Source organism: Populus euphratica, unplaced genomic scaffold (assembly GCF_000495115.2).
Source record: "Populus euphratica unplaced genomic scaffold, PopEup_1.0 scaffold22.1, whole genome shotgun sequence".
NCBI classification, from domain to species: Eukaryota; Viridiplantae; Streptophyta; class Magnoliopsida; order Malpighiales; family Salicaceae; genus Populus; species Populus euphratica.
Window position 1 is genome coordinate 1,845,889 of NW_011499863.1, and position 25,579 is coordinate 1,871,467.

A 25,579-nucleotide genomic window follows, 5' to 3' on the forward strand; every position below is an offset into this window, starting at 1 on the left:
CTAAAAGAAACTTTTTCATGAAACCCAGGTTATACTTAGTAATATTTATAGCATAGAAGAGAGACAAACACAAGGAATCTCGTCCTACGTTTTATAAAATTCTTTCTTTTATTGTTTTTTGTTTTTTCCATGTCTATTTTCTGAGTATGTAATATTTATAACTCTAGCATCATAAATTATTTTCCTAAATTATACAAGAACAATTATTTTATATCTTTTTGTTAAGAAAAAGAAAAAAAATGCCAAAAAAAAAATCGAAGAAAGAAAGGAAAAAAACTGCATTTATGTATTAATACGTCATATCTTAACTCCTCAATCATCACATTCTCGGGAACGCTGCCAGCAGAACTTCCAGAAGAAAGAAGAGTTCTTAAAAAAAAACCACTCTCTCACACAGAAAATGCAATTCTTCACAAGTTTTCCTCACTGAAAAGGTTTTTCTATCACTTTCCCTAGAAAATAGAAGGGAAAGAGAAAATTCAACCCTCATGAACCGAAACCACCACAACCCGTCCGAACTCCCAGACTCCCCCCCCACCAATACCGGTTCCGAAGGTGTTTCCGATCAAAATTTCCACTCGATCAGCGACCGTTTTCTTTTCAAACGAAACCCTAACCCTAGCACTAACAGTCCACATAAATCAAGTAAATCACCTCCGGATCGGTTGCGCCGATGGCATCACTACACAAACAAAAGCAACAACCGCAAGGGCGGGTGGTTCTCTTGTATTCCGTTTCGCGGCATTTATTTGTTCTACTTTGTGATATTTCTCGCTGTTTTCGCTTTCGTTTTGGCGTCTATTTTGCTGCAGAGTTCGATTACCGGCATGGTTGTGTTTAGTAAAGGGTGGATCGATCATCGGAGATCGATTAGAGAAGGTTTGATGTCAGGTACTACATTGAAATTCGTGCCCGGTTTAAGATCACGGTTGCTTTTGGAAGGTCATGGGCTCGATCATGTTAGAGTGCTGGCTAATAGAGTTGGCCTCCGCCCTCCCAGACTTGCCGTTGTAAGTCTCCGACTATCTAATTTCAGTTTTTCTTTTCAAATTTCTTTTGTGCTCTAAATGAGAAATGCTATAGGTTACAAGAAAACTGCGAGCCATTAGATGATATGATTCGTAATGCAAGATCCACTGGTGGGTCCCACTAATATAATGGCTAGTGATTTTCTTGCAATTTAATTTCTTTATTGAAATAGAATTGATCCTTGTGAAGATTGTTAAAGGGCTTGGCGTTAACTGGTCATAATGGGAATTGGGAAATTGTTTAATGAGCCTGGAGTGTATTCCTTTTGTTGGCATGCAATGCAAGTTGGACCCTGGATAACAAGTGATCATGGGCCTTGCTTATATGTGAGGGAGAGGGAGTGTGCGTCTGCAGTGCTGGATGCTTGTGGGAATTTGTGTTGCTATGGCTGCAATGAAGTTGAATTAATGACTATGAATTTTAGAATGGAGGTGTGGTTTTTGGTAGAGTTTGGGTTCTTTATTGTGGGTGGAGATTGCCCTTTAAAAACAATTTAAGGGATGGTTGTCTGAGATAGTTGGCTGCATCCAATGGCAATGCATGGGACACCATCAATGACGAATATGATTAAATTGAAGTATGGAGGAGGGGGAAGAAAGGTTAACCAGAAATGACATGTGAAGTGATAATTTAAAGAAAGCTTAGCTCGATGGGATTTAATGGAGGAAGTCAATTCGAGTACCCAGCCCAACTAGTATGGGACTGGTGTTTATTTGAGTTGAGTGCTTAGTATTTAGAAACCTTTTTTATGAAGCAATTACAAATTTATTATTAGAATTGCAGACAAAGGTGTGGAAGTAGTTTATATTTTTTAGGAATTTATAAAGCAAGAGGAACTTAGGTCATATGATTGGGTGCATGGTTTTTTCTTAGTTTTCTTCTTTTTCTTTTTATTAGACACGTGGACCAAGAAATACATTTTTCTGACACACACTTCTAGCAAGAGTTCTGGTTTTTTTCAAAGACTTCATCTACATGTCTTTCAGCACTGAACTTTTGTGAGCATGTTTTATTATAATGGTTCTTGTCTGATGATATCCAGATCTTAGGAAACATGAAGAAAGATCCACAGTCATTGATGTTGCTTAGTGTGATGAAGAATCTGCGGAAACTTGGTTATGCACTTAAGGTGAATTGTTCAGGCTGTTCTCGTATAATTTCTGTGATATTTCTATGTAGATCTTGATATTTTCTTGCTGCTAATAGCAAATGCTTTGTTACACTATGCGACTGCATATAAATGTCACATCACCTCTTTAACAGGCTGAAGATGTTTGGTTTGTTAAGGAAGCATCAATACAAATTTATTCATCTCCCCTTTCAAAATAAGCCTGGCATAAACATTGATGTAAAGGCTACATGTTTTACTTTGGCCTTCAACTATGTAGAACTGTCTATGCTCCTAACAATACCTATTTGACAGATATATGCTTTGGGGGATGGTGAAACAAGAACACTGTGGGAGGATATAGGAGACCAGATATCAGTTTTAAGATCAAAGGAATATGACCTTATTGATTGGTCCATGTATGTTTCTTTCTCTTATTTTTTGTGGTTTTACTGAACTTTGTTTTCTAGTTATGGTTTTTGTTTTGGAAAGCGATTAAGCCAAGAACTTTCTGTTTGTATTTATTTTTTCAGTAATTTACTTGGTATTGTTAATATACATGTACTCTTCTTTCTTTCTTTTTTTACAGTTTTGAAGGTGTTATTGTCGATTCTCTTGAAGCCAAAGAGGTAGTTTCGAGGTGCGTGTGTTTGCTTCCTTAATCCTTATATAAATCCCTAAATTTAGAATTTTGTTCTAATGCTTTGGTGTTCCTTCATTGCCTGGCTGGATTATGCTCAGTATGCATGCATGCAGAATTAAAAACGCACATCCACTTTGTGGGACATTTTGCAAACAATACATGCCTTTTGTATATTTAAATGTTTTTGCTTCACACGAACACAGTATACAGATATGGGAGCAAATGAATTTGAAGTGGCCAACAAGATTGTTTGCATTATTATCCCAATGAAATTCTAGAAACATGGGATCTTGCACTCATCTACAACTTGCAGCAATTTAGATTTGAGGTTTTAGTCTAGATTTTGCTTTGTTTTTGGGTCTTGGATGCTGCAGTATATGTCCTATGAGCAGATACAGAATTTTAGACATGAAGAGGGAGTTAAGGGTGCATCAGCAGTTCTCTTGATCATTTTTTAATTTATTCATAAGAATTACAATAGGAACTGTTTTGGGCAAACCTTTTATAGTAATTATGAGCAGAGGTGATTCTGCAGATAATAGAAGTGCTAGTTGTATGGAAGAAAACAAAATAATTAGAATTTGTAGCCGACCTCAAGGGTTTGCTTAGAACTGTCTGTATTTGCAATTATGAGGATCTAGGTAACTGTTTACCTTTGTTTGGGATGCTATGATTAGTGACTTCTATATTTATGCAGCCTCACACAGGAGCCATTTCAGTCAATACCACTTGTATGGATAATCCAAGAAGATACCCTTGCAAATCGTCTTCCATTGTATCAGGATATGAACTTGCAGCATTTGGTGTCTCATTGGAGAAGTACCTTTAACAGGGCTAATGTTGTTGTATTTCCAGACTTTGCTTTGCCAGTAAAAAATGCCACTTCTGTACTTAATTACATCTTATTTCTAGCCAGTCTTGTATAGAAAATCTAATGCTGTTTTTCAATTTACTTTCTTTTCTGTATCAGATGTTATATAGTGTGCTTGACACTGGAAACTTCTTTGTGATTCCCGGATCACCACTAGATGTGTGGGCTGCTGAAAGCTACAGTAAAACCCATGCTAAGCATCAGCTAAGGGTGGACCATGGATTCAGCGAAGATGACTTGGTGGTTCTAGTTGTCGGGAGTTCTTTCTTCTATGATGAGCTATCATGGGACTACACCGTGGCACTGCATACCCTAGGACCTGTACTAGCTGAATATGCAAGGAGCAAAGATGCTGAAGGATCGTTTAAATTTGTTTTCTTATGTGGTAATTCCACCGATGATGATGCTTTCCAGGTAGTCAACTTCTCATCTGCTATAGCTTATTATTTTTGTTGTGTTATCATGTTTTAAGCTCCTTGTATCTGTGGTACTTGATTATGCACTTTTATTTTTTAAGTGATGCTGTGAAAACTTGTATATTGGCACACATTTGAATAGGGTAGTCTCCTATTGTCCATTTGATTACTTGACCCCATAAGAATGGGGTTAACTAGATGAATGCCTAGGGTGATGCAATTCTGACCTCGAAGTTCTGAAGAAATTCCTGAAGTCAATAGTATTAATTTTATTCTCTGCTTGTAAAAGAATGCATGGAATTGTTTAAATAGGACCTTAAACTGACTCTTTCTAACCAGGAAACTCTAAACAGGAAAAATCTAAACCAAATAAAACTATCTACTAACTAGAAAAATTCAAATTAAAACTCTGTAACTTAACTAGGAAATTTGAATATAACTAGTAACAAGAAGTAAAGTTCAACAAGTTTCAACTGGACAATTATAGTTGATCAATTAGGATCAATTCTGGTTGATGTTCAATCATGATTGGTCAATTCTAGTTGTCGGTTGATCGATCATGGTCGACTAAGATTGATGGCTCGATTGTAGTCGATTACCAGGAGGAAAATTTGATGCTCTATCTAGTCCATAATTGAAGACACCAAACATTCCATGTCACAGGGAAATATAAACTTGAATTAACCTTGATATTTCATCAAGCTTTACATTTGTGTCTTTTTTTGTGCATTGCTATCAAAGTATTGTCGATGTATTAAGTTGAATACTCCATGCAACTCAATTGAATTTCTTGTTTGGCACTTCTCTTCTGTGGTTCCATCTATTTCGTGTGGTTACTACTTCAAAATAGAATTTATGGAAGTATATGCCCTTTCTGCCTAATAATCGGAACATACCAGTTAATAGTTCTTGATTTATTGTATCTTCTCAATGGAGATGCTGCAGTTTCTTTTGGGAAGAAACCACAGAGAGATAGAACATACCAGTTAATCTCTCAATGGAGATGCTGCTGTTTCTTTTGGGAAGAAACCACAGAGAGATGGGTGATGCTTGTTTTTCAAATTAATATCATGCCCTGTTCAATTTTATGCTTTGGTTAACCAAGGTTTTTTTCTTCCTTTTTGTGTAGGAAATTGTTTCTCGTGTGGGACTTCATCCTAGCTCTGTGCGGCATTATGGCCTGAATGGTGATGCCAACAGCGTGTTATTAGTGGCAGATATTGTTCTTTATGGTTCTTCCCAAGATGAACAGGGTTTTCCTCCGGTGCTCATCCGAGCCATGACCTTTGGAATCCCAATCATCGCACCTGATATTCCAACCATGACAAAATATGTGAGTATATTCAAGTTTATGTGGGCTTGATTCCTTTGGTAGATTATGGGGAGACACCTGTCTCTTTTTTGTTTTTTTCCCCTTTACTTCTCATTTGAAGAGATTGACATAGATTTTTTAAAATAACAGGTTAGTGATGAAGCCCATGGGATATTTTTCTCAAAATATAACCCTGAAGCATTGACGAGGGCTTTCTCTCTTTTGATATCGAATGGGAAACTTTCTAAATTTGCTGAAACAGTTGCTTTCTCTGGAAGAATGTTTGCTAAGAACATGCTTGCATCAGAATGTATAACAGGTTATGCAAGGCTTTTGGAGAATATGCTTAGTTTTCCATCAGATACCTTGTTGCCTGTCCCTGTGTCTAAGCTTGAACAGAGGGAATGGGAATGGAACTTGTTTAGCAAGAAACTAGAACAGGAAACTGATGATTTGTCAGTCATGTATGAGAGCCTTTTTTCTTCCAGAGAAAACAGTATTGTTTATTCCCTTGAGAAAGAATGGAGCAATCTTGTTAATTCAACTATCATCTCTGAGAATGGAACTGAAATTCTAGTACCAGATACCCCGACAGAATCAGACTGGGATGTTTTGATGGAAATAGAGAGATTTGAAGAACATGAGAGGGTGGTAAAAGAGGAGGTCTGTTATTCCTCTCGTTACTCCAGTTGTCTTAATTATTTTTTCATCTTCATGTCTGTGCAATTTTCTTGACAAAAGACAGCTGAAATGGGGAATTATTTCCTGTGTAGCTTGAAGAAAGAATGGATAAAAGTCATGGTCTGTGGGATGATATATATCGTAGTGCTCGAAAATCTGAAAAGCTCAAGTTTGAAAGCAATGAAAGGGATGAAGGAGAGCTAGAAAGGACAGGCCAGCCAGTATGCATTTATGAGATATATGATGGAGCTGGGGCCTGGCCACTTTTGCACCATGGATCTTTATACCGTGGCTTGAGTCTTGTAAATTTCTTGCAACCATGTTTGGAACTTATATTTTTTGTTTTCAGAAAATTATCACATCTTCCTTTTAGTACTTGCACACATTTCTTATTTGTTTTGGTTGCTTTTTGGGACATTCGCATCCCTTTCTTTTTCATTCTTTTTATTAAACCTGCATGTATACACTAATTTCTGGATATAATTGGTAGAGTATATGAGATTTTTGCAGCTGGGCTTGTTTCTTGCTTTCTTGAAATAACATATGATTAGATACAGTAACAGAATTGCACGTTGCTTGTGCAATTAACCCATAATTTTTATTGTTTTTGGTTTTATAACTTTCAACTATTGGTTCTTTATAGAGATTTAAGTTGTATGTTGCTTTGTTTGGAGGTGCTGTAATTGTCCAAGTGCTTTATTCCATTGTAAAGAAACCTTATAATTGGCTAGGGAATTTTTTTAAGTCATTCTCCTGTATGACCAGTCATGCTTTAAGTAGTTTTGTTTTTCTTAATCATTCTACATTTATGTCTTTTAGTCTACAAAAGCACGGAGGTCAAGATCAGATGACGTGGATGCAGTTGCCCGGCTTCCCCTCCTGAACGAAAGCTACTATCAGAATATATTATGCGAAATAGGAGGAATGTTTTCTATTGCAATTAGGGTGGATGCCATTCACAAGAGACCTTGGATTGGGTTTCAATCATGGCATGCTGCTGGTAGGAAGGTATCTTTTATGCCAGTGGGATTATAGTTTAAATTTTTGAAATTGCTGGATTATACAAGTCAAACTTAAGGTCATTAATTTTCGAAGTTGCAGTCAGCTTCTTGGTAAAATTTATGTAGAGTTTGATATTCACACACGCCAGTCAGCTCGTTCTGGCGAAAATGGTCTTAATTTTCCAAATTGCAGGATTATTTAAGTCAAATTTAAGGTCATTAATTTTCTAATTTGCAGTCAGCTTCTTCGAAAAATTGATGTAGGATTTGATACACACACACACACACACCAGTCAGCTTGTTCTGGACTGACACACACACACCAGTCAGCTTGTTCTGGAGAAACTGGTCTTCTCTGTTTTTAAAAAATGTTTTTTCAGGATTGCAATTATTGCCTGCCTTTATTCATGTTTCAGGTTTCATTATCATCTAAAGCTGAAAAAGTTCTAGAAGAAAAGACACAAGAAGAAAATAAAGATGTAATGTACTTCTGGGCTCGCTTGGGCATGGATGGTGGAGTTACTGGAAGCAATGAGGAACTCACTTTCTGGTCCATGTGCGACGTCTTAAATGGAGGACGCTGCAGGTATCTTGCTTCAAATAGTGGGTGCAAATTCTCAGGTCACGTTGCACTATGTTTTAATTAATGTCAGAGACTGTCCATCCATTCTGTGGTATCTGTGGGTCCCTCACCACACATACCTTACATTTCAGTTTTTTTTTTCCCCATTATTCTGTCTTTGCATCACCAAAAGTCGTTCAGTTTTTTTTATTTATTTTTTTCATTATTCTGTCTTTGCATCACCAAAAGTCTTTCATTTTCTAACCAAAATCACGGGAAAACTGTTTTCGAGTGCCACCAGTACATTTGCTTATAAACTATTGCTGAAATCATTTGTGGAAAAGGCAGGCCTGACCATCTTCAGTTTAGCTATATGGGCCAAAAAGATGGGCAAAAGGCTAGTTGCACATGCCCTATTGTAATTGCACTTGCTTTGTAGATTATTATTTACCCAGATGTGATCTCCTGTTTTTTCAAAGCCAGATTTTAACTACCAGCTTTTGAATGCATGCAGAACTGCTTTTGAGGATGCCTTCCGCCAGATGTATGACTTGCCATCATATCTTGAAGCTCTTCCTCCAATGCCAGAAGATGGAGGTCACTGGTCTGCCCTGCATAGCTGGGTCATGCCAACCCCTTCCTTTCTGGAGTTCATTATGTTTTCACGGTAATTTACAAAGGATGCTATTTTTCACCCTAGCCAGTTAACTGTTACATTGATGAAATGTTTGTGTCAGAGGCACTAACTGTAGTTACAACTCCAACAATAGTTGATGTTTTGTAATGGAATTGCAGAATGTTTGTTGATTCTCTTGATGCTCTGCAATCCAACTCTAGCCAAGCGAACAAGTGTTTGTTGAGTTCCACTGAGCTCGAGGTAAGACACAAAAATACTATGCTGCCTGCTTTATATGTTGCAGAGAGATTATAGTACTATCTCATTCATGAATATGCCTATTTAACGATACACAGGAAAAGCATTGTTATTGTCGGATAATGGAAGTCCTTGTTAATGTTTGGGCTTATCATAGTGCACGAAGGATGGTTTACATTGATCCGCACACTGGTTCTGTAGAAGAGCAGCACCCAATTACGCAAAGAAAGGAAATTGCATGGAAAAAGTATTTTAACCTTACAGTATTGAAGAGTATGGACGAGGATCTTGCAGAGGCAGCGGATGATGGAGATCATCCAAGGGAGAGGTGGCTATGGCCACTAACAGGAGAAGTGCATTGGCAAGGGATTTATGAAAGGGAGAGGGAAGAAAGATACAGAATAAAAATGGACAAGAAGAGGAAAACAAGAGAGAAACTATTTGAAAGGTTGAAGGCTGGATACAGACAGAAACCACTTGGGGGATAAGAAGCTTGGAGGCTGAATATGCTCAACTCCCAAGTCCTAATCCGGCTGCTGAATGTACTTTTTCTCAACCTCAGAGACTGACAGGGATCTTGCGGATGGGATGAGAAAGGGTTTTTTTTTTTCCCTAACAGCTTCAACACAGATTTTGTTCATCTTTTCATTTTTACCACATACACACTTACGGAGTGAGGGGGAGAAGAAAACTAGCTTCCCTTAGATTGCAGCTCACGGTTCGGGGCATTTTTGCAACAAAACTCTTGACCGCTCAACTATATTCAGGCATTCGAGCAGTACCACGCTTCATTTGAAGTTCATCTCAACCATTCAAATTACATAGTCGAGGGACTAAACCACATATTCGTTTATCATTGTATATTCTTTTGTCAATGTAGAGGCAATTTTGTTGAAAAGATACACTTCCATCCTTCATTTCGATGCTTCGTAGGAACTGCAAATGACCAAATCTTTGATTAGCTTCATTCAATCCTTCATTTCGATGCTTAATAGGAACTGCAAATGACCAAATCTTTGATTGTACTGATACTTCTTAACCTGTGCTAAGCATTGCTAGAGACTAAACTGCGTCAATTTTTGGAGGAATAAAAAGTTACACTCCGGGTACAACCTGCCATGCGAAACGTTTATTAGCAGCAGCTTGGTTGAATAACCAAATGAAGAATGCCCCGTATATTGATCGGATAGTTTATCCTCTAGTCCTTCTAACCTATATTTTCAGTCGACTTTTAAGCTACCGTTTGGAATATTTTTACAAATTGATTTAAATTGTCGTTTTTGTTAAAAAAATCCATTTATTTGCATGGAAGTTATAAATATATTCCCATGAGTCTAAAAGAAAATATTTTTTATTTAAAGGATCCACAGTATATTAGAGTGTTTATAATCTATGAATTTTGTTTTTTTTTTAATGAAAAAAGAAATGAAAAGTAATTTTATATATTTAAATATATATTAAATTAATATGAAATATTAAAATAGATCTTAAAAAATTATCAATAGAGAGTCTCATAAAAGTTAGGCGTGGAGGGTGTGCCCTGAGTCCATGGGTGCTAGAACACATGTCCAAGTCCAGTAAATGACTCCTCAATGCATAATATTCTAATACAATTTCAAGTAATTACGTCTATGTATAATGCCCGGATTCAATTTTATTAGGGTATTGGGGCTCTCAACACTCTAATTAATTGGTTCAGGTATAACACTTCGACAAAGTAAGGGCGCGGGTGCGCCCATGTACTTGGATCTCCAATTGCAGGTTGGGAAGAAAGATTTGCAATTGCTGGGCTGTGTTCTTGATTCAAATTAACTTCGTTGTTGGGATATCAGGGAACCAAACAAGAGTGAAGAAAAAATTGATGTGAGATCTAGATGGTCAGACAGCTGGTTTCATGGTTTACAAATAGTTTTGGAATTTAACTATATAAAACCACCTCCAATCCTAGCTTTGTTATAAGAATTACAGCCATTAAAGTCATTCTATTTGTTACTCTATTCAAATTCAATAGCTACAATTGCACATCTGTATCATCAAAAATGCTCTAATGGCGGCCATTTTGGGCTTTCCCTTCCCCTTCAACGTTATTGCCCGAGCAAGAGTCATTATAGATTATAAAACTACTTGGCACAGCAGTGTATGCCCTGCATCTTGACCATAGCAATATCCAGATTTTATTTTAAAAAATAAAAACAAGTCAATACCTGGAAAAACGAAAAACAAAAAAAAATTGCTCCTGGTATCCAAATTTCCAGACCCAAAAATCACTATAAAACGTCTTATACCTTGCAATCTTGAGTTCGTCAACTCATTACAACAATGGCAGAAGTGAAGCTGCATGGTTTCCGGTCCAGCCCTTTCAGTTACAGAGTTATCTGGGCTCTGAAACTAAAAGGTGTACATAGAAGAAGATCTTCTTAACAAGAGTAAATACAATCCAATTTATAAAAAGATCCCAGTCCTTGTTCATGATGGCAAGCCGATTGCTGGGTCTCTTGTCATTCTACAATACATTGAAGAAACGTGGCCGGAGAATCCACAGCACCAGCACACCCGGATCTTTTGTTTTAAAAACCTATATATTTTAGTCTCCTTTTCTCTCCTTGAAAACTAAAACTCATGAGTTATAAATAAAAATATTACATTTTTATTTGCAGGGAAATAAATATGTTCTCATAAAAATATTTTTCAATTAAATGTTTAATACAACATGTAATTTTTTGATTTTTTTGATGCATTTTAATTGTAAGACTTATTTTTAATTTAACTTATTTTATCACGAGTTATTTTTAAAGTAATAAGTCAAAGTCAAAATCATTTTTTCATAATTGATGCCAAACAAAACCTTTTTTTTTTGCCACTCCATATTTTTCTTGAAAATTCTCAGCAAATTCGGACGACAACGATTGGGCCAAACAGGCCATATAGAGCTCCCCCCTCCTCCCATGAACTCTCATGGGTCTTTATAGATTTAACATTTTTTTTTTTAATTTTATTAACGCAGACCCGACCCAGTTCAGTAGATTATTTCATCTATGACCCTAAAAACATGAAATAATTACACAACCCTCCCGCTCTCACCTGGGACCAATGGTCGGACTTGTTAATGGTATTTTCCAGTCTCTCGACACTCTTGTGGTCTTTTTATTTTTCTTAGGGTTTAAAGGAGTCCAAAACCCAAAACCTAATCCCTGTTGTTTCTGCCTGTCTCTCCGAAATATCAGGTAATCTCACTCTCCTCTCCCTCTCCTTCCTAAACACTCCATATTTTGCCTCTATACTTCAATTCTGTTAATCACTTCTCGTCTCACTTTCTATGAAAATGTACTAGCTTTAGCTCAAAATGCAACCGAGTAATACTTGTTTTGATTTTTCTTTATGGGTGCGTTTTGAGTTATTCATTTTTGCTCTGTGTTTTTCTTTTTAAATGGGGTTTGTTTGGTTGTTAGATTTATGTTAAATGTTGGGGAATTGGCTTTGTGCTGTTTGGTTTCTGACAAAATTAAGGAGATTGAGCAAACAGTAGAGTGCAAATTTGTTGAATTTTGAGTATTTGGGCATTGAAATGTTAAATATGCTAGTTGAGAAAGGAACTGATGGTTCCTAGTTTGATGTTCCCACATGATACCGACCTCAAACTTTGCTTATGATTGGATGGGGTCATGGCTGTCTGATTATTTGATGAGTTTTGTCTATGAAAATCTATGTCTTTACCGTGAAATTCTTTGTCTTTGATGATTTGGCTGTGTAACATGTAGATTTATATGCTAAAGGGAGGTGGCTTTTTTCATCATGCATGCCATAAAGGGTGGCTGGGTTGGCCAAACATTTGCCTTAGCTAAGTCCATTGATTCTGGAGGGAAGAAGTCACGGATTCGGCGCTCAAAGGAGGAGAGGAAGGGAATGGTTGAGTCCTTTATAAAGAAGTAATATGATAATTCGCCTTCAATGAATTAATTCCTGCTGTAATAATTCATATGGTCTGAAGATGATTGATAAAATTATTGGATTCATCATTTTTTCCTGCCTTTGCAATTAATGCTACGGAATTTGCTTCTCTTGGATGTCTTTCACTAATACCGAAAGCTATGAGTGCTTGCTCAAGAAGCTCACACACCCACATGCTCATGCATGCACACATGAACACTTAATAAATCAGCTCAGAGACTGACTCTATGACATGGTAGATAAGTTCTGAGCTTGTTGCTCCTGAAAGTTGACCTGTAAGTTGACTTTTAGTAGGTACTAGGCTTATATTGTATGGTTTACATTAAATATTTCATACCGAGTGATAGCCATTCGCCTCGTGATGACACTATGATGACCTAGTATAAAATAGAAAAATCATGTTGGTTATATCAACCCTTTAATAATGATCTTCTTTTTATTTCTCGATGCAACGTTTTTGAAGAAGTAGGCTTTGGCATCCATTCATTTGGTAGACTTGCTTTCAGGTACCAGAGTTTAAACAATGGGAATTTTCCATCTCTTAATCTCACACACAAGGAAGTTGGTGGGTCCTTTTACACTGTTCGGGAGATTGTTCGGGAGATAATCCAAGAAAATAGAGTTCTTGGCCCTGGCAAGTTGCCAATGGAGGAGCAGTACAATGATCTGTTTGTGGAGCAGTACCCGTTGGGTACAATTTCAACAGAACCTCAAACTTCTCTGTCCATATCTCCAAATGGAAGTCCTGAACATGATCAGCATGAGAGCTCAGGTGAAGCGCTGGATTTAATTTCTGAGCAACATGCTGAACCTGAACAGCAGGGATTCAATGATCAGAAAATCATTAACGGGAGTCATGTAATTGTAAAGAATGAAGAAGCTGATAAACCAAAAGTTGTGGAGGTTCAAGTTACCGAACCTCTGGAAACAGAGAAGAGAATGGAAGAAGTGGCAGCATCTAGGGCTAAAGTAACTCAAATGGCTGATGTAATGGTAGAGACATTCCCATTGCCACGTGCTACCAAATCAGCTGGAAACTTGAATGGAAATTCCAGTAATGTAAGGGAGATAAATGGGATTTTAGAAGAGAAAGATGTTGAGAAGGTGCTCTTGGAGCCAGAACAGGACCCAGAAAATAAATCAGCTGGAAACTTGAATGGAAATTCCAGTAATGTAAGGGAGGTAACTGGGATTTTAGAAGAGAAAGATGTTGACAAGGTGCTCTTGGAGCCGGAACAGGACCCAGAAAATGGCATTTCTTTGCCAGACGGAATGAGTTCCTTGCATAATAGCAGTTTGGTAGATGACAATGAAGTTTCCTTCCATGATAGCAGTTTGGTAGATGACAAAGAAGTGGAAAAGCCAGCAGTTCCATTGTTGGAACGAAGCTCAGATTTGGCATCTGAGAAAGCAGTGGAAAACCTTGCAGTATTGGCAATGGGAAGCTCAAACGCATCTGTCACCGACAAAGGCATTGTGCAGGATGCTGAGGCAGACATAGATGTGAAGGTGAAGTCATCATATGATGAGAAGGCAATTGCTGAAACTAAGGTGAGTTTTCGTAAATACTATGTATAATTATGTGGGAACTTTCTTTTGGAGGTGCGCGCTGCAAAAATCACAAATTCTTTAGTCGCCCATCTTTGATTTTATATACCTTTCTTTACTTTTCCTTGGTTTTCGTTCTCAAAATTCTTGCAACTTGCATGGCGTGGTTAGCTGTTGAAAAGGCATTTGCAATTTAGCTTTCTTTAACTGCTTTCTATTATTTCTTGTGTTCTGGTGCTTTAATTTTATTCAAAGTTTTTGGTTTAACACAAGAAGCAGCGATATATTTATGTTCGTGTAAAAGTCAATTCGCTTAATATGCATGATGATATCACTTGTTGGGGTCTAGAACAAATTTTTACTTGGACAAGTGCATGGTAAACAGACAGTGTAGCAACTATAAGCAAAATCATTTTTCCATCTGAAAACTTGAGAGAGAATTTAAGCATACTGCTGGCTTTTTTTGTCCAGGTTATTGACGCTCAAAATGGCTTCCAAGCAAAATCTTCAACTGTTGGTAGCAGCCAGTCAATAGCCAAGGAGGTTGAGATGAAAGATGAAGCTTCCTTTCAACATAGTCAGGACTCGCAGAAACAAAGCAGTCCAACATTAAACAGAATTAATCTGTAAGTACAAGTAGCGACCATCTCTCTAAACTCATTGCTTTGATTTATCTTTCTCTCTAATTCTTGTACTCTTGAACAAGAGTATTTCTAGATGTTGGTAAACTGATTAGTCTTTTTCCTTGTTTCCATGAGCAGGGAATCGTGGGGAGGGGCATCTAAGAATCGACCAGAACCAGAAACCAACCCGCTTTTGGCCATTTTTAAATCATTCCTAGCTGCCTTAGTGAAATTTTGGTCAGAATAAGTCCTTTTGTAGTGTAATGATATTGTCTAAAGCTTTTGCAGAGTGTGGATTTATACTTTACCTGCCATTGCAAGGCATCAAGTTTCGCCGTCTATATCAAGAGTGGTGGTTATTACTTGTTTGCATACATTTATAACCTTTTCCTCTCACCCTCCTTGCTAAACCATGATGATCTTAAAAGCTTGTTCCTATAGTTAGCATCCCATTTATGGGAACTCCCGCTGAGCTTTTATGGGAACTGTGGTGGTTGAAAATTTCGTTGATAAAAACAATAGGAAATCCCACTGAGATCCAATTCATTGTATTTGTTATGGTGCAAACTACTTGGCTGTAAGATCATGCAGTTGAATTATAATTTTTTGCCCTTCATTCACCCTGTTTTTTTTTTTTAATTTGTTTTTTTTCTTTTCATAGATGAATTTCCAAATGCCTTCTATGGTCTCCTACTTTGAGCTATGCAATAATAATACAAAGAAATCCAACTGAATTATCAATTAACGAGGAAAATATAAAAGAATAATTCTACCTAGTTATCCATGTATCAATTAAACTGCAAGATAGAGGGTCATCATGTGTCTAATAAAACCTTCTATTTGTAACCTAAAAGCCATCTTTCCCATGACAAACGCACGCTAAATATACATATAAGAAAATACTAAACACAAAACCGTGATTAAGGATTTAAGAGTGAACTTGGTGGTGCTGCTAAGGAATATAACTATATATATATATTAGAAAGTGATTCGAAATTCGAAATTTCTTTTTAAAAAAGAGATTTTATTATTAATTAAGCTATAACTTATCAACAAAGTATTACCATGCTATGCACATTGCATAGTTATCTAGAATTTACAAGTAGATTGATTAACTGAAGGGATTGATAGCATTAAGCATTAATGTCAGATTTTTGATTTTTTGACCTTTAATATCTCAATTATAATCTATAAACATATACTTTTAATTTTTAATATAAAAAAGCATACTATAATTTTCACTTATAGTTACTGATTATATATATAAGCACACACTCTTTTATCTTTAATAAACTTTTAAAGGATTATTTTACCTTTAATGCAATATTAATATTATAAAATACCACCTATGATTAAGAAAAACTAAGTTTAAGAGTTTTATTGACTTTCTAAAAAATTGGTTAATCTTGTTTTCCGTTATTTTCCTATTATACTCCATTTAACCCTAAAAAACACAGAATAAATTTTTTAAATTACCCATAATTTATATAAGATCTTGATAACACTTTATTTTGATCATCAAAACTCTAAAAATGTTGTAAGATCACTCAATAATATAGTACCAAATATTTATTATTTAGATCAACAATCCATTAAAAATCTCAGACCCATCAAAGGACGTGGAACATGAACGTGTAATTACAATCATAACGCATCGATCCATGCCAGTTCTAGAACAACAAAGATAAAAATCAAAGGAGAGACAAGATTAAAGAAAAGAAAAGTGGGACATATATGTATCATCATGTCACGTTTATAGCAGCAAGAATCACTGATAATTTAATCGACCACCCCAGAGGCGAAACCAACCTTCTTGCTTGACCTAAAAAACAAGTCCACCTCTTCACGGTTCATAACCTCAAAAAAGTGCAGATTTGACTGTTTCCTCTTCCATGAATCCGGACTTCTTGGTGGTTTCTTTGGTGCTGGTGGACAGGTTAACAAGGCGGGAATCTTGAGTTGAGCTGATGTTGGAGTGCAGCACTCATGCTCACAGTCATCATCTCCACCATCATCATTACGAGTCGTCTTTATCACTTTCAATCCAAGTTTTGGCAAGCTTTGGAAGAGTTCTTGATCGCTAGACATGGTTGTTAATTTGACAGGAGGGAGTGGAGGGTTATTACATGGAAATGGAGGGAATTAATCAATAAGAGGAGGTGTGCATTATAACAGGATAGTGAGAGAGAATTAAGAGAGGTTGGTGGTTGCGTGTTTCTATTTTTGCCTGTCTTTTTTCGGTATAAGACAATGAAAGATATGCTCTCGTATTAGAATTTATTAACTTGGATTTTTGTGCACAAAATTTTCTAAAGCATTCGAGGAGTTGTGTAATTAGGATATGGTAGTCACACGTTGCGCTTTTTTTTTTTTTTTTTAATGTCTCATGACACGTAAATATATATGAATCGGAACAGATAAAAATAGAGAAATAAAATAAATTTATTTTTATAATAGTTTAAAATTATATTTTTAACATTTTAAAATAGAAAATAGGAAATGTATTTCTTTTAGTTTTTTTATCTTATCTACTTCGAAATAGTAATAAAATATTATTATTATTATTATATAGCTTGAGAATTAATTTTATTAGCAACCTTGTCCTGAACATTGCAAAATATTTTTATTGGACCGTTTTATTTTCCAAACTTTTAACGTATATTACTGTATCTTATTTGTTTTCCCTTAATGGTAAGGTAATTCTCGGAACTCATCAAGATTAATTCAGTTTCTTCCCGAAGAGGTCGAGCGTGAAGATAACCATTCACACTCGTTTTATTTTTTTACTTCCTCAAAGCTTCCTTCTAATTAAATCTTGGATTATAACATATAAAACATATTGCCTACCATATATAATTTTTTTTTGTTTGGTGAGGTTGTGTATGATTTGGCTTAAACTCCAGTGCTGCCATAGTATTCAGTATTACGTTATATATATATTTGGATGCTATCTGCGGATGAACAATAATTTTTAATTAAAAGTCAAACCAATAAGGAGAATTTATGAACTCAAAATTCTTAATGGATCGCACATTTACAAATATGGATTGAAATATGCAAGTGATGGGATTAAAATGAGTAATATCTTATTTTTTTAGTTGACTCTTTACTATTTAACTATTATATATGCTATTAGCTCACTTGCTAGATGATTAAGGATATTATCTAGATAATTTATGTGTTAATTAAGAATATATATATTTTTTAGATAATTTTAAAAGTGCCTAAATTATGCTAGATATTAACTTTGGGGTTAGAGTTCAAAAGGTTAATAGAGAGACAAAACCTCTTTTTAACCACTACACAAATTATTACAAAACCTCTTTTTAACCACTAAACTAATTATTCCTAAGGTTAAATGAAAGAAATTAATCTCATAGATGTGTTAATTTCTTCATTGACACAAATCATGAAGGGCCAATAATTTTAAGCTCAACTCATCATTGGAAAATATTTTATATTTTCATCAAAAAAAATCACCCCTCTTTTTATTGATTTAGTCCAATGAAGTCCTGTACTTTAGATTTCAATCAATTAAGTATAATTTGTCAATTAAGTAATCTTTTTTTACTATTTGAATCATCATCATCATCAACATTCCTTTCCTTTCTGTTTAATACCATCATTCACCTCAGCCATCCACACCCTCTTCTTTTTTTTAACAATATCCCCTTTTTCGATTTAGTAAATTGTACTCAATTAAATGAAATAAAAAAAATTACAGAAGCTAAGTTGATCAAAGTAATATCAGAGATTTGTTTTTAATAAATTGATGAAAACAAAAGATAGAATACGAAATAATGAATTTCACCATAATTTTACAATGAGAACTAATTAGCTCGGGCTTGTTAAACCTCCATTGCATGCATATGGTGAGCATATATATATATATTATTGATGCAAACCAGAACTTGACCGTATGCACGTTCTGAATGAGTCGAGAACAAATTTTCTGACGTTTCAATGCCTTTGTTGACAGATTTTCTGATGCTGTGGTCCTTTCTTTACTATATTTCGGACCTTTCCTTGCATCACAAAATTGAATACCCACTACCCACCTTGATTAAGTCCTTAATTATGACTATATATCCACCAGCTCTTATATTAAATATAGAGAGAGATTACAGGTATTTCTTATTGTATAATAATAATTTTCTGTGTACTTATTTTAGTAGGTCAACAGACACTGTATAAATTTCATGTCCATTTACTCTGAAGCTAAATGCTTCACGTCCTATCCCACCAAATAAATATTTAAACACTTCATGAACTAAACAAAAGCTTTTACTTCCATTTCCCTGACAAGGCCTGTCAAAATTATTTTTGTTTTCTTTACGCACGTTACTGCCAATTGATTTTTATTTACTGTAGACTGTCCTTTCATTTCAAAATTAATTTTGACGAAGCGAGAAAATGTTGGTTGTTGTGGGCATCATTGCTGAACCCCGTTTAAAATCTAACTCAAGCTTGTTGAAAAACAAAATGAGAGTTAATCTAATTTAAAAAAATGAAATTATTTTGATTGATTTCTATTAAATTACTTAATCTATAACTGGGTTTAAACTAGATTTAATAACTTTGATTTAATTTTGAATAAAATTAATAGAGTTTATAATATCACCACCTATTTCTTTTCAAACATTAATCAAGGTGTTGTTGAATAATTAACTTTTCCTCACTAAGAATACATATGCCTGTGTTAGAGTTTGAGATAATTAATTAAATTTGGACTATATATTGTATTCATCAAAAAAATAAAATCCTGGCAACTTCAAGTAAATTTAACCCAACTCCGTATCACTTGAGTCAATGCCTCAAGAGTTAAATCATATTCATGGCAAACGTTTTCACCCAGCTACCAATTTTATTGTTTTTAATGGCCATGTCTCCACAGAAAGAAAGAAGAAATATATAGAAAATAGTAAGAACTTGATTTAGAGTTGAGTATCTTCATGCCACAGTTGGGACCTCGCTGTTGTTTACTTGAGACTTACAGGAAGTTTGAAAGATAAATACCAATCCATGAATGGTCAGTGTTTTACAGTCATATTTAAGGTCTTAATTATTAGATAGATTCAATCAATATCTTTTATTTTTAGTTAATAAATTCTCTCATCTTCTCAACAACTTGAACGGAGGAGTGGGATCTTCCTTTACTGCTGTTAATTTGAGCGTCTCTACTAAATTAATTGTTAAGGACTTCCTTTATCTCCTTTTAATTTGTGGGCTGGAAAATAGTAATCGAGGCTTACTTTTGATAATTTTAGACCAAATTCATTTATTTATATGGGTAATTCTCTTCAGAAAAGAAGAAGAAGAAGAAGAAGATTCAAGAGCCTCCCTTCTCTTGTTCAAATTAATTTGGGAACCGTATATTTTGTCCCTAAACAAAAATGCGGTAAAAAATATTTTTTTTTCTTTTTTTTAGAAAATCCAATCAATAAGATGCTTAATTAGGACCATGTGAAAACCATAGCAAGATTGGACTTGGACAGATGGAGTATGACCCATTAATTTCAAGTGTGCAAGCAAATCAACACAACTACACAATTGCAATATTATCGTTTAATTGCCTAAGTTTTTTTCTACTTGCAATCATATTGGTATCCTACTGTTAATCACATCTTTCAACGCTCACTGGTGATGATAATTAACGAGTTTGCTTCTCACGTGAACTATAACATAGTTATAATTAAATCTAATATGATTTGATATTCGGTTCACCTGTTGTGTGTTGTGTAGATTAGTTCGAGTTATTTATTTTCTAAAAAAATAATTAAATGAGTGATTTTATGTTGACCCATCAAATCAATTAAATTTAATTATAATGGATATTTTTAAGATTTGATTTAGACTAACCTTATTTGTTTTTACATTTTAAAAGTATTTTTAAAAAATTTAAAAATGTTTTATTTTTTATTTAAACTAATATTTTTTTATATTTTTAGATTATTTTAATGCGTTAATATCAAAAATAATTTTTAAAAAATAAAAAAATATTATTTTAATATATTTTTAAATAAAAAACATTTCAAAAAAAATAATTATAACTACGTTTAATACAAACAAAGAGAAGATTAGACTCTTGGGGCTGGCCCGAGAAGAGTAATATAGAGCTTGAATAGTACAACAAAGAAGATAATTTATTACTGCTTTAGTCTGAGCATGCTTGAATAGCATGTTTAAAGTTAATTCAACGGATAAACAAATAGTTTTGGAGTATGAATGTTATTCCAAAAGCATTCCAATCTGACACTTAAAAATAAAATAGTATATTAATCATTGTCACAGTTTTTTTTTATATATAAATATATTAATTACCATCTTATTATAGCAGAAATGGGCAATATATAGTGGTTAAAAATAAATCACCTATGCCTTCTAATGCAGTCAGAAAATTATCATGAACTGCTGATCCCTCCCTCCTCTGCATGCTTCTTTCTTCACTGACTTCTTTGTTTCCTCTATAAGGAGTTAAAAATGAGGCATATATAATTAAGAGAAGGCTTATTAAGAACTCTTCTTCAAAGGGGGACATTAAAAAATTATAAAAAAGACAAAGAAAAGTAAGAAAAGGTTAAAATTCTCAAGCAACATTTGACACAAGGAATAAAGTGCGGTTATTAACTGATTAGCAAAGATCTGGAATGTTTCTCTTTGGTTTCCTCACTGTAACTTGCAAGAATTGGACCTCCTATTCATTGACCTAGGGTTTGCTCAATCATGGTAAAATCATTGCACGTTTATCGATAACCATCAAGGAGTGGTGGAATATTTATACGGGAAACAACTCAAATCCTACGTATTTATTAACATAAATCCACATGAAGCCAGCGTTCGAAAGGTGGGTGGATCATTGAATAAATATATCTAGAGGGTCAATAAATAGCTGAAGATTCAATAAAAGATATAGTTAAATTCAATATCGGATTTGTTTTAGTATTTTTTTTCTCAGAGTAAAATATAGATGAAGAAAGAATGCATGTACGCCATGTGAGATAATTTTTTTAAATACTAACCATATGGTTATATATTATAATAACCCAATTTGAAGAAAAATAAAACATTTATAATTATGATAAATATTGCCGTAGCAATTGACAAATAATATTAGGTCAAGGTCATGCAACATGTTGCTTTCGAATAGAGTTGTGGATATAATTAACCTTTTCAAGACTTATTAGCTAGCTAGCTAGCTAGCTAGCGGTGAAACCAGGCAGAGCGGCGAGGGAGACACTTCACGTGGAAAGATTCATCAGGACTATATTATGGGGTTTGGTATTTGTTAAACCCAACCCAATCTTTCCCATTTTTTATACTGAATTATAAGATCTTTGGTAGATAGGAGTATTCAAGGCTCTAGCTAACATGGTATCCTATGCTTCAAATTGGACTGCAAGATAGAACTAGAAATACAGTGAGGGAGGGAGCGAGCTAGAGAGGCAGGCCATGTTCTTGATCACGCATCTTTAGTCAAATTGAAAAACAATGGAACATTCTCCTTGTACGTAACTGGTTTTGTTGGTCATGAAATAAATCATTTTTATTAAACTCCTATTTGATTTTACTGATTGATTTTTTGGTAAATTTATGAATTGAAACCTAATAACAAGAGCTTGATTTTAAACTAAGTTAATTTTGATATTGATGCAATCAAATCCAGGTAATCTGGTAGATTAATTTACAATCTTAATTAAATCTGATTGACTTAAAAAATATATTATTTTAAATAAAAAAATATACACACGTTTGGATTGATGTGACAATCAATAGCAGTAACATCTTTTGAAATCATGCTCTAAATAAAGTTTGACAACTATGAAAGAAATAAATAGCATGATAAAGACATGAAACAGCTAGCTCGGGATGAGTTGATGTGCCAAGAGTTAAAGTTTTCTTGCCTTACCAAGAATTAAATGCGATGAAGATTTCTAATTAATGGGGTTGGCCGCCATTTTCATCTCACTATTGAAGCAATACTAAAATGGTAGTAAGAACAAAGGGAAGATCTGGTTGGATAGCACATTCTGCAAGCAATTTAAGTACCACTCAAATGAATGCTAGCTATGATCATGATGGGGAAGTAGTCATTTTAAATTTGAAAATTTAATGATCCAAATATGAAAGGAAATGTATACGTGGCCATTAATTGACACTAGATATACCCATATATAAATAGTGGTAAAATCACATCCATCGCCCATCACGATAATTATATCTACCAAATATATCTACCAAATATCTGCTGATGTATGTTTCAAAATTAGGACGTTATTTTCTGGTGAAATAGTTGAATTGTTTTTTTGGTTATAGAAATTAAATTCACAATTCTTTTATTCTAATTGAATATTATTATTTATATTCATGTAAAAAAAAGCCAAGAATTTTGACTTTTGATTTTTTTTATTATTACTATGCATGATTCCATTTTTTCATACAAAAATAAAATAATTCAATTAATTTGAATATAGAACAGTCGGAATCAAATAGTTAACAAATAATTTATTGTAAAAAAATATAATATGTTAATATTTCGGCGAGTGTATTCACATCCTCTTCAGCGCGGGTGGAGAGATCCAGAGCATCATAGTTAGCAACCTTTTGCTTCCAACGCGAATGTCACGTTCCACATGTCAATCAATAAAAGTAGAAGGTCCTGAAAAATCCACCCGCCAGATCGTCAAAGGAAAGGAAGTTATTCTATGTTTCTAGTCTACACCAGATCAACCTGCACTTCTACACGTGGCTCTCTCGGGAATCTTAAGTTTCTTAGCTAATATTTTTTAACCAATCAAATACTAGTACTATTCCACATATTTTGAACCCATTTGTCTTATGCGATTCAATAATAAATACCAACTAAAGTTTATATAGTCAATTGTTATTATAAAAGTCTTGGTTTCATCATGAAAAATGAGAATTATTAAATTACTTATGATTCATTGTTAAGCTTATGATTTGCACGTATCAAATTACTTTGGTATTGTAATACAAGAAGTTTTTAAAAGATATTTTCTATTTAAAAATATATTAAAATAATAATTTTTTAATATCAATATATTATAATCATCAAAAAATTAATAAATATATTTAATATTTTCTTCATATAAAATATATTTTTAAAACACATTAAAAAAATACTATAAACTCCTAAAAACACTCTTTAAAAATTGCTTGGTGCGATAAACCATATCTGTGATTACCTTTTATTTTATTAAAATATCTGATATTACTTAATTGGGTCACTTGCATTTTAGCTAGAAGACGCTAAAGCAATTCAGCCAACCTTTTTTTTTTGTCCTTTTCTTTAATATCTAAACAAAATGATAATTAAAAAAAAAAAAACTGTGAGCAGATAACTCAGTGGGCAATTCGAGTCATTTAACTAAATAAATTTTATGCAACTGTAGTTGAAAATACTCCATCCATACCAAGACCGCTAGGTAGAATAGTTATAAAAAGGTAGCCTAATATTTTATTTTCTGAAATAGTAAGTTTTTAGCTTTCAATATCTTTGGACAAAACAAAAAAGATAAAAAAAAATATATTTAATAGAAATATTAAAAATAAAGATATATATGTGTGTGTATTTTAATCTTTAACGTTAGGTTTTTATTGAGTTTTTTATTTTATTTTTTAAAATATTATTATTTAATATTTAATTAATTTTTATAATTAATTTTGATTTTTTTATGAGATTATCACAATCTCAGATAAATATCTCGATATTTAATTTGGCATCAATTTTAAAAATATATAGTTTTTGTTATAGAATAATTATGCAAAACTAGTTAAAAAAATAAAATTATTAAACCTAATAAAACTTATAATAATTATTGGTTTCACGAGTTAAAAAGCGAAATTTGAATTTATCTAATACATTGATATTTTAATATTAAAAAAATCATTTTAAAAAACTTTAAAATCAAAACTATACTTTTTCCATGTTATCTAGATTTATCTTTGAACAACTTTGTTAACTAAACTATGTCTTAGGATAAGTAAAAAATAAGATCGGGAGCTTTCAATATTGATCTTACTAAATCAAGTTTGACAACAATACTAAATTATTCTCATGATCAATTTTATTATTATTTTTATTTTTTAATCTAACCGGTAGCGTAACACAGACACGAGTAAACTAAGGAACAGCTAAACCATGAAACATTTCTAGAGAAGATGAGCTCTATCGGCAGGTGGTTTAGATGAAGAAACCCAACTCATCAACAGCTATATCCTTATAGATGGCAAGGCAGTCTGCAGATTCTCAATCATATACATCAGCTCATAAGCTTAGCTAGCTAGCTAGCTCAGTTTTAACAATCCATTTATCATTTTCTTTACATGATACAATACAAGAGAATAAAGGTTAAGAACAAATATATAAAGAATCCAACGACCCTCTCCCTCTCTTACCTTCCTAGACACGTCTTCATTTCTCCTGCCTACATAAATAGATTACAAAACCTTGACAAACCACACATTTCTCGCTTATTTTTCTACCCCTTGAGCTCCTCCTCCTCCTCCTTGCTTCTTCAAGAAAGCAAAAAAGAACAGGAAAAAAAAACCCATGTCTACCGATCTTGAATTACTCCAAGATTTACCAAGAATTCAAGTTCGGCCTGCAGTCAAGATTGAGACCCTAAAATCTTGTAGTGCTACGGATGACGATAAAGCCATAATTCAGCAAGAAAACAGCGAAACTGACGACTGTCAAACGCCGAAATCTGAAGAGCACAAGATTCCGGCCGTTTTAAGTTGTCCGCCGGCGCCACGAAAACCAAAGAGGGTTATTTCATGCAAAAGAAAGCTGACAGAAATGGACTTCTTTGAGATCGTGAACCGTGAAGAAGTAGATTCGTTTTTTCAATCAAGTTTTGAGCTCCTTACAAAGAGAAGGTGCCCTTGTATATGAAACGGTCGGATATGTACTGGCAACAGGGTATTACAGTTTTTCTTCTCC

General features: G+C 34.0%; 3 protein-coding genes across 6 annotated transcripts; 2 read left to right on the forward strand and 1 right to left on the reverse strand.

Annotated features, from left to right (window-relative positions):
* Positions 1-305: 305 nt before the first annotated feature.
* Positions 306-9,399, forward strand: LOC105125517 (UDP-Glycosyltransferase superfamily protein). Its single transcript, XM_011025999.1, has 14 exons — positions 306-1,010; positions 2,072-2,158; positions 2,453-2,556; positions 2,727-2,777; positions 3,478-3,649; positions 3,751-4,065; positions 5,197-5,400; positions 5,530-6,042; positions 6,153-6,362; positions 6,880-7,068; positions 7,478-7,647; positions 8,138-8,290; positions 8,419-8,500; positions 8,596-9,399. Exons 1-14 carry the CDS (start codon positions 489-491, stop codon positions 8,983-8,985), a joined length of 3,162 nt encoding a protein of 1,053 aa, XP_011024301.1. The 5' UTR covers positions 306-488; the 3' UTR covers positions 8,986-9,399.
* Positions 9,400-11,591: 2,192 nt separating this feature from the next.
* On the forward strand, positions 11,592-15,117 carry LOC105125518 (uncharacterized). Of its 4 annotated transcripts, none has more exons than XM_011026002.1 (6): positions 11,592-11,721; positions 12,256-12,423; positions 12,952-13,549; positions 13,664-13,996; positions 14,465-14,619; positions 14,755-15,117. In XM_011026002.1, exons 2-6 carry the CDS (start codon positions 12,290-12,292, stop codon positions 14,861-14,863), a joined length of 1,329 nt encoding a protein of 442 aa, XP_011024304.1. In that variant the 5' UTR covers positions 11,592-11,721; positions 12,256-12,289; the 3' UTR covers positions 14,864-15,117. The 4 variants fall into 4 exon arrangements, with proteins under 4 accessions (XP_011024304.1, XP_011024305.1, XP_011024303.1 ...); XM_011026003.1 differs by having other exon boundaries at positions 12,952-13,513; positions 13,628-13,996; XM_011026001.1 differs by having other exon boundaries at positions 12,952-13,470; positions 13,585-13,996.
* Positions 15,118-16,395: 1,278 nt separating this feature from the next.
* Positions 16,396-16,704, reverse strand: LOC105125592 (cyclin-dependent protein kinase inhibitor SMR1). The gene has a single exon (XM_011026104.1). The coding sequence runs from the start codon at positions 16,702-16,704 to the stop codon at positions 16,396-16,398; it is 309 nt and encodes a 102-aa protein (XP_011024406.1).
* Between the last annotated feature and the right edge of the window lie 8,875 nt (positions 16,705-25,579).

Coding starts and splice junctions, on each gene's coding strand:
- LOC105125517 (XM_011025999.1), top strand. CDS start 489: ATGAACCGAAACCACCACAACCCGTCCGAACTCCCAGACTCCCCCCCC. Junction 7,648..8,137: donor TTAAATGGAGGACGCTGCAG/GTATCTTGCTTC, acceptor GAATGCATGCAG/AACTGCTTTTGAGGATGCCT. Junction 8,501..8,595: donor TGAGTTCCACTGAGCTCGAG/GTAAGACACAAA, acceptor AACGATACACAG/GAAAAGCATTGTTATTGTCG.
- LOC105125518 (XM_011026000.1), top strand. CDS start 12,290: ATGCATGCCATAAAGGGTGGCTGGGTTGGCCAAACATTTGCCTTAGCT. Junction 13,997..14,464: donor AGGCAATTGCTGAAACTAAG/GTGAGTTTTCGT, acceptor TTTTTTGTCCAG/GTTATTGACGCTCAAAATGG. Junction 14,620..14,754: donor ACATTAAACAGAATTAATCT/GTAAGTACAAGT, acceptor TTCCATGAGCAG/GGAATCGTGGGGAGGGGCAT.
- LOC105125592 (XM_011026104.1), bottom strand. CDS start 16,704: ATGTCTAGCGATCAAGAACTCTTCCAAAGCTTGCCAAAACTTGGATTG.